The sequence below is a fragment of the Dermochelys coriacea genome, chromosome 5 (genome assembly GCF_009764565.3).
Source record: "Dermochelys coriacea isolate rDerCor1 chromosome 5, rDerCor1.pri.v4, whole genome shotgun sequence".
Lineage (NCBI taxonomy): Eukaryota > Metazoa > Chordata > Testudines > Dermochelyidae > Dermochelys > Dermochelys coriacea.
In genome coordinates, this window is record NC_050072.1 from 1,870,411 (window position 1) to 1,885,401 (window position 14,991).

Below are 14,991 nucleotides of genomic sequence, written 5' to 3' on the forward strand. Positions count from 1 at the left end.
AGATTTTAATAGGTGTTAGAAAGTGTGCTTACCAGTCTTCTAGATCAGTTTTCAAAAACAGAGAAAGAAATAGCAGCTGTTGGTTTATTTATGAGTCTCAGGAGTGAAGCACTGCGCCTGCAGTGACTTTCCTGCTTTATTAATGTGAGTTTTTAATGTTATTCCCTGTGCACCTATTTCTCCACACAGACAGCAACAAAGATAGCCCCCGATCTAATCATGCTAATTAGAGACTTTGGGCCCAACTCACAGGTGACAAAGCTAGGTATACAGCCTCCTAGTGGTTGCTTTTCTTTCTACCCCCCGGCCCCCTTCCATTTCCCAGGCATGTAAGACACCATCAGTTTACACAGTCTCCAATGCAGAATGTGCAATTTACAGCACCATTACTCCTCTGAACTCAGCCCACTGTCTGGGGGAGTGGGACTCAGGATCAGCCTGACTCACTGTGACATTTCAGACAAATGCTTTGCCAGCTGAATTAGAGAATCAGCTCTCTTCTAATACAAGCCAGCAGAACTGGTACTGATCACCCACCACTCCTTATATTCTGCTATTTCTTTTATAGCTACAGGCTGTGTCCGTACTGAATCCACAGAATTTTTTAGGTCTGCATCTATGACAGCGATGATGCATCGCAATTCATGACCCTTGGAATGTTGAGCTCATGCACTGTGCAACTAGTGAATTATTTTGCTGTGGGAAGTTACATAAGAACAGCTATAGTGGATCAGACCAATGGTCCATCTAGCCCAGTACCCTGTCTTCCAACAGTGGCCAATGCCAGGTGCCCCAGAGGGACTGAACAGAACAGAACAGGGAATCATCCAGTGATCCATCCCGTCGCCCATTCCCAGCTCCCTGCAGACAGAGGCTAGGGGCTTTCAAAGCATGGTTACTATAGAGGATGCATTGAGTGCATTCAGGCTGCGTCTTACTACTTTATTCTTGTAGCAGTGACCCTGCCCTCCCGTCAGAGAGCAGAACGTGGCTCCCCAGTATCCTATAATCACCAAGTTTTGCATTGGCTAGAGAAGATATCTGGGAGCAACGCTTCACCCAGGGGATGAACACTCAGGCCTTTACAGTGCTTCTGGCCAAGGGACTGCAGACCCAAACTCAGATCCCTGTAGCACTCTGTCTCCTCTAAACTGACCCCCCACCCACCTGTTTCAGGTGTGATTAACAAGACTGTTACTGACACTGATTAAAAAAGTTTCTAGCTTTTTCCTCATTACACATTAGTAGCCACTAAGTGGCTAAATGCCTCCAGCTTCCATCCAGGACACACCACACAATCCATTGTCTCCAGCCAAGCTCCAAGATAAAACCGCATTGGCTCCAGTCCCTCAGACAGAGACAAACACCTACCAGATCTCTATCAAGCATTCTTAAAACTACAATACCCACCTGCTGAAGTGAAAAAACAGATTGACAGAGCCAGAAGACTACCCAGAAGTCGCCTATTACAGGACAGACCCAACAAAGAAAATAACAGAACGTCACTAGCTGTCACCTTCAGCCCCCAACTAAAACCTCTCCAGTGCATCAGCAAGGATTTACAAGCTATCCAGAAAAATGATCCCTCGCTCTCACAGATCTTGGGAGACAGACCAGTCTTCGCTTACAGACCGCCCCCCAACCTGAAGCAAATACCCTCCAGCAACCACACAACAAAAACACTAACCCAGGAACCTATCCTTGCAACAAAGCTCGATGCCAACTCTGTCCACAGATTTATTCAAGTGACACCATCATAGGACCTAATCACATTAGCCACGCCATCAGGGGTTCGTTCACCTGCACATCTACCAATGTGATTTATGCCATCTTGTGCCAGCAAGGCCCCTCTGCCATGTACATTGGCCAAACTGGACAGTCTCTATGCAAACAAATAAATGGACACAAATCTGACATCAGTAATCATAACATTCAAAAACCGGTAGGAGAACACTTCAACCTGTCTGGCCACTCAGACAAATTTAAGGGTGGCAATTTTGCAACAGAAAAGCTTCAAAAACAGACTCCAAGGAGAAACTGCTGAGCTTGAATTAATATGCAAACTAGATACCATTAACTTGGGTTTGAAAAGAGACTGGGAGTGGCTGGGTCATTACACATATTGAATCTATTTCCCTATGTTAAGTATCCTCACATCTTCTAGTCAACTTTCTAAATGGGCCATCTTGATTATCACTACAAAAGTTTTTTTCTCCTGCTGATAATAGCTCATCTTAATTAATTAGCCTCTTACAGTTTGTATGGCAACTTCCCCGTTCTCTGTATGTATATGTATATATATATATATATCTATATCTCTCTATATATATCTATATATCTTCTTACTATATGTTCCACTCTATGCATCTGATGAAGTGGGCTGTAGCCCACGAAAGCTTATGCTCTAATAAATTTATTAGTCTCTAAGGTGCCACAAGTACTGCTGTTCTTTTTGCGGATACAGACTAACACGGCTGCTACTCTGAAACCTGTCACTAAGTGATAGTGGAAGGAAAGCCAGCTGTGGTGCTGAATTTCTCAGCTCAGTGGCAGAAAAGTCCTTTGTCATTATTGAGATGTTGATTCTTCTGAACAGCTACTAACACATAAGAAGGAAAAGTCTAGATAATGTATTAACTAACTCCTTAATGGCTGGTATTGGCATTCCCTGGCTCCACACAAACTTCAGGGAATTAACTGAACGTGATTTAGGTCCATTAGAAGGGCTTGAGACTGGTGCCTACTATTTCTGTATCTGAATTAGATACAAGTTACAGTCCTTCATAGACTTTCTTCTGCCTTCAGTGTTGCTGGAAATTCTTCTCTGCCATTATGGTGAAGCACTGATAAAGGCTCCGGAATGAACTAATATCTACTTTACTGCTCAGTCAATGAATGTCAAGTGTACCAGCTATCCATGAGAACAGGAAATGCCACTTGGACTGCACAATAAACCTGGCTTGCAGGGCGGAGCAGCAAGAAATGTTAGAAAGTTGGCGCATTGTAATGCATATCATGACCATGGCATTTCTGCAGGAAGCTGGAACTCCACTGCCTTATGAAGTCTTACAATCTCCCTCACTCTGGGTGCATGGAGCGTGACACTGAGAAAGAAAGCTAATAAAAATGTTCTCTTTCTATGAAACATGAGACAATCTAGACTACATGGTGATTAATTCTGAACAAATGCTCTAATTCTAGTAGGAATAATACTTGGCACTTCTACAGCATCTTGTTTGAGGATCTAAAAGTGCCAAACCAACCTAATCTCCTTTTTTGAAAAGGTAACAGATTTTTTAGATAAAGGAAATGCAGTGGATCTAATTTACCTAGATTTCAGTAAGGCATTTGATACCGTGCCACATGGGGAATTATTAGTTAAATTGGAGAAGATGGGGATCAATATGAACATCAAAAGGTGGATAAGGAATTGGTTAAAGGGGAGACTGCAACGGGTCCTACTGAAAGGCGAACTGTCAGGTTGGAGGGAGGTTACCAGTGGAGTTCCTCAGGGATCCTCAGGGACCAATCTTATTTAATCTTTTCATTACTGACCTTGGCACAAAAAGTGGGAGTGTGCTAATAAAGTTTGCAGATGATACAAAGCTGGGAGGTATTGCCAATTCGGAGAAGGATCGGGATATTATACAGGAGCATCTGGATGACCTTGTAAACTGGAGAAATAGTAATAGGATGAAATTTAATAGTGAGAAGTGTAAGGTTATGCATTTAGGGATTAATAACAAGAATTTTAGTTATAAATTGGGGACGCATCAATTAGAAGTAACGGAAGAGGAGAAGGACCTTGGAGTATTGGTTGATCATAGGATGACTAAGAGCTGCCAATGTGATATGGCTGTGAAAAAAGCTAATGCGGTTTTGGGATGCATCAGGAGAGGCATTTCCAGTAGGGAAAAAGAGGTTTTAGTACCGTTATACAAGGCACTGGTGAGACCTCACCTAGAATACTGTGTGCAGTTCTGGTCTCCCATGTTTAAAAAGGATGAATTCAAGCTGGAGCAGGTACAGAGAAGGGTTACTAGGATGATCCGAGGAATGGAAAACTTGTCTTATGAAAGGAGACTTAAGGAGCTTGGCTTGTTTAGCCTAACTAAAAGAAGGTTGAGGGGAGATATGATTGCTCTCTATAAATATATCAGAGGGATAAATACAGGAGAGGGAGAGGAATTATTTCAGCTCAGCACCAATGTGGACACAAGAACAAATGGGTATAAACTGGCCACCAGGAAGTTTAGACTTGAAATTACACTAAGGTTTCTAACCATCAGAGGAGTGAAGTTTTGGAATAGCCTTCCAAGGCAAGCAGTGGGGGCAAAAGATCTATCTGGTTTTAAGATTCTACTTGATAAGTTTATGGAGGAGATGGTATGATGGGATAATGGGATTTTGGTAAGTAATTGATCTTTAAATATTCAGGGTAAATAGGCCAAATCCCCTGAGATGGGATATTAGATGGATGGGATCTGAGTTACCCAGGAAAGAATTTTCTGTAGTATCTGGCTGGTGAATCTTGCCCATATGCTCAGGGTTTGGCTGATTGCCATATTTGGGGTCGGGAAGGAATTTTCCTCCAGGGCAGATTGGAGGGGCCCTGGAGGTTTTTCGCCTTCCTCTGTAGCATGGGGCATGGTTGACTTGAGGGAGGCTTCTCTGCTCCTTGAAGTCTTTAAACCATGATTTGAGGACTTCAATAGCTCAGACATGGGTGAGGTTTTTCACAGGAGTGGGTGGGTGAGATTCTGTGGCCTGCGCTGTGCAGGAGGTCGGACTAGATGATCAGAATGGTCCCTTCTGACCTTAGTATCTATGAATCTAAAAGAAGTGTCAAGACAATGAATGGAGACTCTCAACACCCACCTTACACACAAAGCCAGAACATGTTTTCAGAGACGAGGCATCCTGTCTCTATTTGAAGACATCAAGAAATGGAGACTCTACCACTGCGCAGGGCAGTTTGTTCCCATGGTTAATCCCCTTGCTGGTAACAATTTGGGCCTTATTTCTAAATTTGATTCTGTCTGACTAATGTCCACCTATTGATGGTTGTCATGCCTTTTGCTGTTAGATTTAAAAGCCCTTTAGTACCAGCACTTTCTCCCTGCATAGGTACTTATACACTGTAATCAAGACACCTCTCACTTCTTTTTGATAAGCTAAAACAGATTGAGACCTTCTTTAAAAAGACACAATACGTTGGTTTCTATCTTTATCCCAGGCTTATGTCACATGGTCCCAAGGATCACTCACTTCTCCCCCACCTTTCAGGAAAGGGAGAAGATGGAGGGCTGAGCAAAGCCAGCAGTATGCATTTCTACCTCTAGTGTGGATTTGACAGCAGTCTTACAAGACTGAAGAATTCAGCAGGATAAGAAGCTCTTAGCAGGAGCCTGGACCCAAGGAATGCTTTCCCACAGCTCTTATAACAAAGTCAAGGCTATTTTTCAGCTATCCTGGGGTTTGTCATCAGGTGACTGAGCATTTAAAATGAGGGATAAATCTGTCTGAACACCAAGAAGAGAGTAGGTTTTACTGGAGCATTTTTCATACAGCTTAGCTGATAGCTGAGGGCATGAAAACTGGAGGAAGACAGGTCTCATGAAGACTTTATTTTCAAGGCTCAGTACAGTAGCACCTCAGAGTTATGAACACCTCAGGAATGGAGGTTGTTCATAACTCTGAAATGTTTGTAACTCTGAACAAGACATTATGGATATTCTTCCAAAAGTTTACAACTGAAAATTGACTTAATACAGCTTTGAAACTTTACTATGCAGAAGAAAAATACTGCTTTCTCTTTATTTTTTTAGTAGTTTACATTTAACACAAGTTTCAGAGTAGCAGCCGTGTTAGTCTGTATTCGCAAAAATAAAAGGAGTACTTGTGGCACCTTAGAGACTAACAAATTTATTTGAGCATAAGCATAAGCTGTAGCTCACGAAAGCTTATGCTCAAATAAATTTGTTGGTCTCTAAGGTGCTACATTTAACACAGTATTGTAATGTATTTGCTTTTTTGTGTGTGTCTGCTGCTGCCTAATTGTGTAATTCCGGTTCCAAATGAGGTGTGTGGTTGACTGGTCAGTTTGTAATTCTGGTAACTCTGATGTTCGACTGTAAATATCCTTCTTCTCAGATATTTTCCTTGGGAGGCTTGTACTTCATAAAAATCTAAGTTTCTACACCTTTTAATTGGGCTTGTGCAGCATATCGAGAATCCGTGACAGTGGGCAGTGCAGTACATGGGTTTTTTATCCTGCAGAAGTTAATGATTGCATAACTTGTGAAAGACAGAAGAAGGTAGGAGTGGGCTGCAAAGTCGTTCCTGATGAATGAAAATAGAAAAGTATTACACTGCCCACTGTCAGACTGTTTGTACCATTCCCAAGCAGAGGTCTGCAGAACAACATGAGGGGTGAAGAGAAAACAGCACAGGTGGTATGAATGTTTTACTTGCATGACTTTATGACTGCCACATTCAAAGATATTCAGATTCCAAGGCCAGAAGGGACCACTGTGATCATCTAGTCTGACTTCCTGTGTAACACAGGCCAGAAGCCTTCCCCAAAATAATTCCTAGAGCAGAGCTTTCAGAAAAACATTATGCATTTGTGAAGGGATGAGTGAATTATACAAGTTATTCCGAAGTCATGTCAGTGACATCAGTGAACATACATGACTGCCATCACCATAGAACCGGTGCCTACAACATTTACACCACATCATCATTGTGTATTATGGTTTTACCACTACAAATAATTTCAGAAATGCTATTTTTCCCCCAAACACCTAACATTTGGGAGAGGTTTTTGGAAGCTGTATTGAAAATATTTGTATCCCTCTAAGTCAAGTTGCCCTAGCAGCATGAGATCCACTGCACAGGCTCAAAGGGAGAAAAATAAAGTGGTATAAAACTCTAAAAATGATCTAAAAGAGCTTTTCAATCAAGTATAATGTTGTAGTTTGAATGAGGGAATCTCTTGGGATCTTCCAAGGTGGGAAACCAGGGCAGTACACCCCACTGGAAGGAGGATTTTCCAGATCTTTTATGCTCCAGCTTATGACCCATTGAGGCTACAAGATATTGAGTATTACGCCCAGGGGTTTAGGGCTGAATGCTGCCTTACCCCACAGGTGATATCCTTGGGTAATGTTTTAGGGAGAGTACAAGGAATGCAGGCAGGGATAGGATTTCACATTTTTGAAGAGAAGGAATAATATTTGATACCTGTTCAGAGCCTTGTAATATTAGAAGTACTCCATGTGTGGATGGATTAGGTGAACAGAATGCAGCTGAAGTAGTCAAAGGTGCATGCTATCTTAAATTCATTGAATCTTTCTCACCACCTACAACTCCTAACTTCCATGATTTGTCTACCTGCAACTCCTAATATACATGATTTGTCTACCTGCAACTCCTAATATATTAGTATAATTACAGGAAAACTGCCTGGGTGCTTTCATTCAGACATAATACCCTGGGTAACACACAAAAACAAACATTTACTGAGAGCATTGATGTGACTTCACCGTAACATTTTCTTATTCTTTACAGGGAAATAGCTCCTCTTATTGCTTTCTAGACAGCAGTGAGGGCAATGTTTACATTTTAGTGCCAACCACTGTTTGAAGTATGGATGCTGTACGCACCTCTTGTAAACACCAAGTAATTGTCCTTCTTGAAGGAGAGAACAAAAACTTTGCACAAGATGAGGTATTTCCAGAGCACATAATTAGCTCTATTTTCAGAGTCGTCCTCTCATTAACTGATATTCACCAGCCAGGACTAATCACAGTCAGAACAACCACTAAAACTAGAACAAGGCAGTCTAGGCTAGCGGAACAGAGGATCTGGCAGGGTTTTAATCTATGCAGCAAAGTACTAAATGCATTCCAAGAGGAAAACCCTGGGGAGGTCAGCTATTTTAGGTACTCAGCACAAGTTAAATGAAGTATTTCTAGTGAACGGTGGCAAGTGGATGAGGTGAACTAACAGTACATAGCAAAGAGTTTCACTCCCAGGAAAACTTTCTAATATATTGAGTAAACTATATTCCAGTTGCTCAGCATGTTATTTGCATTCCTTTTCTCCCCAGGTTTGTGAGTCACAGCGTTTGAGCCAGAGTTCCCAGCATATCTCCTCCTCCTTGTGCAGGGAGACCACTGAAGAGCCTGCAGTTTCTCAGCCATTTTCATGTCACTACAGGAGGCGGCTTTCAATGGAGGATGCTGCAAAGGGACAAGCTGGGCTGGGAGGGAGAAGCTCGCAGCAGATGGAGCTCAGGAAGGTCCTGGCAGATGCATGAGTTTTTGTATAAATATAGTTTTGTTCTGGATGATTGCCGTGTGATATCACAGCTGAGATCTGCATTCCTGTTCCAGCTAGAGTCTAAGCACCCTGAGCACTGACTGACTGGACAGAGATGGAGTGTTAGTGTACCACAGACAGAATGCAGAACATATGTACCCTAAACACTCCAGCACATTACACACACTGTACTGTACCTTACACCAAAACAGTTCGACATGCACTTGTTATTTCATTTATGTGATCTTGTATGTTCATGAAGTGCTGAGTCATTATGCAGCATTAGGAATGAGTGTGAAAATGCAGAGATTTGCACATCCCCAGTGCCGGCCACAGGACTCTCCTGTGAACCTGTGGTGCAAGCTGAAACCCCCCTATAATTTCTCAACTCACCGGGAAAGCGCTGGGAAAGGCATTGTTGAGATTCTGTGCTGAAAGATGCACCTTTCCCAGAGTGTGATCTTATCCAGGCTAAGTGAAATAGTTTATATTAAAAAGAAAAGGAGTACTTGTGGCACCTTAGAGACTAACAAATTTATTAGAGCATAAGCTTTCGTGAGCTACAGCTCACTTCATCGGATGCTGTAGCTCACGAAAGCTTATGCTCTAATAAATTTGTTAGTCTCTAAGGTGCCACAAGTACTTTTTCTTTTTGCGAATACAGACTAACACGGCTGCTACTCTGAAACCTGTCATAGTTTATATTGTCATTAAATACAGTTTACCACCAGCCATTTGAGATACTACGTTATTTCCCGTTGTAAGTATAAGGAAATATTGTGGCTATCTGATAGCATTGTTGGGTAACTTGGCAAATGCTGATTTCTTAGTGGTGACCCCTTGTACATGTGAGTGATGCCTTCATAAAATCATTTACATATGTTTAATCATGGGAGCAATTGTTCTGAAAAATTGGCCCTTTGTGCTGGGACATTTCGTTTGAGGAGAACTGTGCTCCACTGTGAAGAAAACCTCTTTGCTGTCACCCTTGCATTAGCTGGTGAAATATTTAGCAGGTTTTTTTTGTTTGTTTTGTTTTTAAACAAGCATTTGTCACTTCTTAGAATTATGCCACTGAGCACTAGAGAGACTTGGAAACAACAGTGCAGAGTCAAAAAGCTGAACTGCACTTCAGTGAAATGCCACCCCTGAACTATCCTCTTGGCGTGCAGATGAGAGCGAGGATCTAGCACATCACAGCTAAAGAAAATGCCCTGAGACTCTGAAAAAGATTTTTTCCTAACATGATCAGTGGCCTTTTCTTCGTCATCCCGAGTCTTGGAAAGCAATGGAGAGAGAGAGAGAGGGGAAAAGATGTACATTATAGCTGAGCATCCCCTCGTCACAAACAGCAACAAACAAAATTCTTTCACGTCTCTGAAACTTGCTACCCTCTGAACAAAACGGTCTCAGGAACAGCGCGATACATCTACCTTGGCAAACCCTTCCTTAGTGACCCAAAGAATGAGACAGGTGCATTACACAGCATGTGTTTTTTTAGAATATATTAAATGTACGTCGTTTACTCCCAACCAAAGTTACTGACCTTCCTTTATACACTGCGCAAAATGACTTATGCCCATAACGTGGAGAGTTTGTCAACATTCCTAAAAAACAGACTTGAAAACATCTTGTTGTGCCCATATTAATGCATGTTCTTATGACTGTCTTATTACTACTTCCCTTGTCCTCCCTCCCCTGCTCCTGTCTGTTGTTTGAAAAGCCTACTGTTGTGTTCAATTAGACAAAGATTTTCAGGGCAAGGGCTGTCCTTTCACTTTGACAGCCTGGCACCTAGAGCAATGGAGCCCTAATCTTTACGGAGGCTTTAGGTAACCAGTAGTTATGGGTGTAAGTAGCCAATTTTAGTACTCTTACCTCCTTAGCACCCATGGCCTCAAACATTTTCTCAAGCTGCACTCTCAGCTGCTGAATGTTGTTCATCAGGATGCAGGGCTGAAGGAGGCAATGGCAAAGTCTTGTTACTGATGGGGGTGACAACAGTATTATTTGTTCTTTCATTGGCATAGCCAGGGATAGAATTTCCCCCAGCATGTAAATGATGAGGAAGGGCAGGGGCAGATTTCAGTGCTAACGAAGCTAAGGAGGAAAGTCCCTCTTTCCAAACAGTAAAGGGGGCAGCTTCTTGCAGACATGCCAATCAGTGGTTGAGAGGTTGCTCCAGTAGACAATTGGCTGATCAAGTAGACAACTGGCAGCTGCCCTCCTGCAAGAGTCCATTCTGACATCGCCCCCAGGCTCTCAACTCTGACCTGTGCTGACCTCAACTGCATACAGATCATAAGGGGAGGTACTGCACAACGAGGTGGCTGCTCCCAGAAATTCACGCATCAGTGAAGGAGAAAAATTTATCTGCTCAAGCTCCCCCTGTTTGCAATTAAGGGACTCTATGTAGCAGACCCCAAACATCTCTAGGGAGGGACTCAGCTAGGGCTGAAGGGAGAAGGGATGCACTGATCCGTCTCAGCCTGCCTCATTCAGAATCTCTCCTCTGAACACAGTACCCATGGAGGCATTTGAATTGACAATAGCATCCAGTAGCAGTTTGGAGGATTGTAGCATAGAGGCATATATCTGACCTAGAAAACTGCCAGGCCATGGTGAAGTGGCATTAATCCTAAATGGATGAGATGCACCTTCTGTTTTAAGTGCCCCGACATATGAGCAAATCCACCCGGCTACAAGGGAACAGCTCCCCACTGGATCAAATAGTCAAACACCCATGAATGATGATCCTCTGCACCAGTAACACTCCTGATGAGAGCGCCAGACTTCTAGTTGCATGGAAGCTTTTCTATATAGGGGATTATATTTTGCCAAACCCTACTTCTACCATTCAAGGGATTTTCTAAGGGTGCTTTCCAATTGTCCATATATGGGGAAACTCCTGCCTGATCTATAAGTAAGGAAGGTCATTGACGTGGGTCTTGAAGAAAAGGAGCATCTGGCAGACTGACTGAGTTCTAGGTCACAGAAGTGGAATGGCTTGTCTTGTTTGGACCATCTCTCTTGAACAGAACTGGGGGATGGCGGTGTCCTAGCCCCATCTGTTGTCGTTCATGGTTAGGTCTACACGCTGGGCCACGCAATGGGCATTTCCTTCCAGAGATTAAGCTTAGGTTTCCACCACACTGCATGGATCAGATGTGGACTATTTTGGCTTCACAGTCTCTTTGGGTTAATTCACTGCTGTTTGTGCATGCCATTAGCAAAAGAAAACTTAGGGAATGAAATGTTAAGTTTCCCCAAACATGGATGGATGCCAATTCTATACGCATCCCTGGCAGGCTACCGGGCTGGGTACAGCACAGAGTACTGTTCAGAAACTACAGGAGATTTGAACCATTTGTGAACACAACAGATGGAAGCCATTTGCATGCTGTGGCCTTTATTTCAAGAAAATGGTGGGAAATTATTTCTTTTGAAGAAAATAATTATGGGTAGAAACAATGAAAACTGTACAAACAATTAGCACTTGCAGCAGAAAGGGGAGAAAGTCTTGGTAAACGCATGAAAATTGAGTGAACAACTATTCACTATATCACTATTTTTGTTCTTTCACTTTCTTGGGGCAGTCGCAGATGCATTACCTATTGAACTGCACAGGAAAAAATACACCAACTAATGGCCTTGAAATCTGGAATGCTAGAGCACTTATCGATCACTCCATTTACAGCCACTGTGATCGGAGTGTGACTTCTCTGGTGCCATGTCCTGACAGAATCTGAATTACATGAGCACAAAGGGAGAAAGCCCATTTGCTAAGAGAAGGCTGGAGCATTCCCCTGGCTTCATTAAAAAAGAGCATCAAGAACAGCATGTGACAGACATCCAGATTTCAGACACAGAGTTTTATTTACCACCACCATTAATGATCTAGAAATGGATCTGAACAACAAGTTAGTTTGAAGTAGGGGATACTAAACTGGGAAGTGTTTGTGAAAGCCAAATGGGATACAGACATAGTATAAAGATCTACAAAGAGTGTCCCACGCCCATTTCTTTTCATGGCTGTAAAACAAGATTTAGACAATAGGGTGGATGCCTCACTCCAAAGGGCCCTGGAAAAAGGTGATAGCAGCAGCCATAAAGCAGCTCCCCAGGTTCAGAAGGAAAAGATGGGGAGAAGAGTCCAAGCCCCAGCAAGTCAGGCAGAGTCTACCTTGGCCATCATCTCATCACGTGGCCAAGCACCCTGTGCAAGCATGGAGCTCGACAGAAATGGTCCATCTCTGCTCTCAACAATTCCATGTGCGGCTGCAGCCTGGGGAGGGAGGGGATCTTAGCTGAGTCTACAAGGTGCATGCGTCTGGAACATTTATTTCCATTTCCTTAATGGAGAGCAAAACCCTCTGACATAGGTGTGGTGGGACTGACACACAGCAAGTGCCCAATTAGGAATCATTAAAAAAGAGATAGAGAATAAGATGGAGAATATCTTATTCACCTTGTATAAATCCACGGTACACCCACATCTTGAATACTGCGTACAGATGTGGTCCCCTCATCTCAAAAAAGATATACTGGCATTAGAAAAGGTTCAGAAAAGGGCAACTAAAATGATTAGGGGTTTGGAACGGGTCCCATCTGACGAGAGATTAAAGAGGCTAGGACTTTTCAGACTGGAAAAGAGGAGACTAAGGGGGGATATGATAGAGGTCTATAAAATCATGAGTGGTGTGGAGAAAGTGAATAAGGGAAAGTTATTTACTTGTTCCCATAAGACCTAGGGGCCACCAAATGAAATTCATGGGCAGCAGGTTTAAAACAAATAAAAGGAAGTTCTTCTTCACTCAGCGCACAGTCAACTTGTGGAACTCCTTGCCTGAGGAGGTTGTGAAGGCTAGCACTATAACAGGGTTTAAAAGAGAACTGGATAAATTCATGGAGGTTAAGTCCATCAATGGCTATTAGCTAGGATGGGTAAGGAATGGTGTCCCTAGCCTCTGTTTGTCAGAGGGTGGAGATGGATGGCAGGAGAGAGATCACTAGATCATTACCTGTTAGGCTCACTCCCTCTGGGGCACCTGGCATTGGCCACTGTCGGTAGACAGAATACTGGGCTGGATGGACCTTTGGTCTGACCCAGTATGGCCTTTCTTATGTTCTTAACTTTGATTTGCTCACCTATAAAATGAAATTAACTCCATAAAACTCCTGGGGCTTGATGACATGAGCAACAATGACGAGGTTTAGGGCTTCCCAGCTGCAGTATGAGGACTTATTAACCTGCTATTTTAAAGCTATTGTAGAGCGGTTCAGTGATGCCTGGGTTTCTAAAGGTGGGGAGGGGGGAAATCAAATGTTACTCACTAGTTTCTCCTTGGAGCAGTAGGACTGGAAGCACTTGGAGAGAATGTCAGCGTACTGCATCAGCACTTTCCCAATTGTCTGCAAAGACAACAGTGAACAATGTTACGCTCTCCTCTTGGACTGAGAAAGGCAGGATGTTTGCAGGAAAACACGAAAATAAAATCACACCAATAACTTAGAGTAGACAGGATTCTTCAAAACTCTTAGCTTCTGTTCTTCAGGGTTCATTAATTTCATTTTTGGGTGGCTTTTTTTTTAAGCCATTTGAATGTTTTATGCAGATGTCTGATAATCAGACTTTTTAAGGACTTTCTCTTTGTGTATACTGTAATGAATAATCTCTTTGTAATGCTCCTCCCTGCACTTTACTGTAGTACTGTTTCAAACAGTACTATGTTAAAGGACACTAGGGACCCTTTAGTACACAGTAGCAGGGTCCACATGGACCAATTAATGTGCAAAACATTAATGTGTTTTGGAAATCACCCCCCTGTGGTGTGTGTTATCGCTCCACATAGACAGGCCCTTAAATACATGTAACCATTTCTGGTGTTTACTGGAGAAATACCAATGTTTTCTAAATTTTTATTTTTTGTACAGGGGGTGTTTTATCAGCATTTATCGGTTAAAACCAAGAATAAGAAGCCCTAAAAGTACTTTAAAGTTCTCCATACAATTGAAGGCAGATGAAGAGCTTAATGCTAGTGCTGTTACCTTAGCAAACCTCCTCATATAGTGAGCAACAATCACAGGGTCTGGACACTCCAGCTTCTTAATGATCTCAAAGCTCTGATTGAGCTGTGTGAAGACATCCACCACCGAGCAGGAGAATAGAGCATGCTCAGATGTTTGCTGGAACTAAACAAAAAACACACATGGTAATTTCTGAACCAGGAAGGGACATGACTCAACACCCAGGATTGGCAATTACATTGCCGAGACCTTTCATGAAATGCATCGTTTGCTTGTTCATTTAATGAGCAACATGGACACGAAAATGCACAGTTTTTTTTTTTTAAATGGAGAAATATAAAGGAGGGCTCGCATCCAAATTCAAACAGGCTATGTACAGCATAGCAGCACCTTCTGGGAGTGCTCGGTGAGGTTAAAGAAGAGATGGATTAAGGTCACTTTCACTGTCACCTTTAGACACGTACCTAGTTTCATGTATTTCAATGATTTATCTCACAGGCACGGGGATGTGGGAGAATGCCAAGCCTCTGGCTGACGCAGATTAGCAGCAGCACCACATGTAAATGAATTGCTCTGCAGTCCCTATTAGGTTAAAGCGGTTCATGAGGACCTGGGGACAAAGTCTCAAGATAAAGGAGA

General features: G+C 42.7%; 1 protein-coding gene across 10 annotated transcripts in view; it reads right to left on the reverse strand.

The window, feature by feature from the left end:
* Positions 1-14,991, reverse strand: part of UNC13B (unc-13 homolog B) — a 389,750-nt gene that overhangs the window by 47,968 nt on the left and 326,791 nt on the right. For all 10 annotated transcript variants that reach the window (XM_043514555.1, XM_043514556.1, XM_043514557.1 and 7 more), the window contains 3 exons: positions 14,374-14,517; positions 13,660-13,737; positions 10,204-10,281 (listed from right to left, as the gene is read on the reverse strand). In XM_043514555.1, coding sequence (XP_043370490.1) covers positions 10,204-10,281; positions 13,660-13,737; positions 14,374-14,517 — 300 coding nt within the window. The remainder of the gene's footprint in view (positions 1-10,203; positions 10,282-13,659; positions 13,738-14,373; positions 14,518-14,991) is intronic.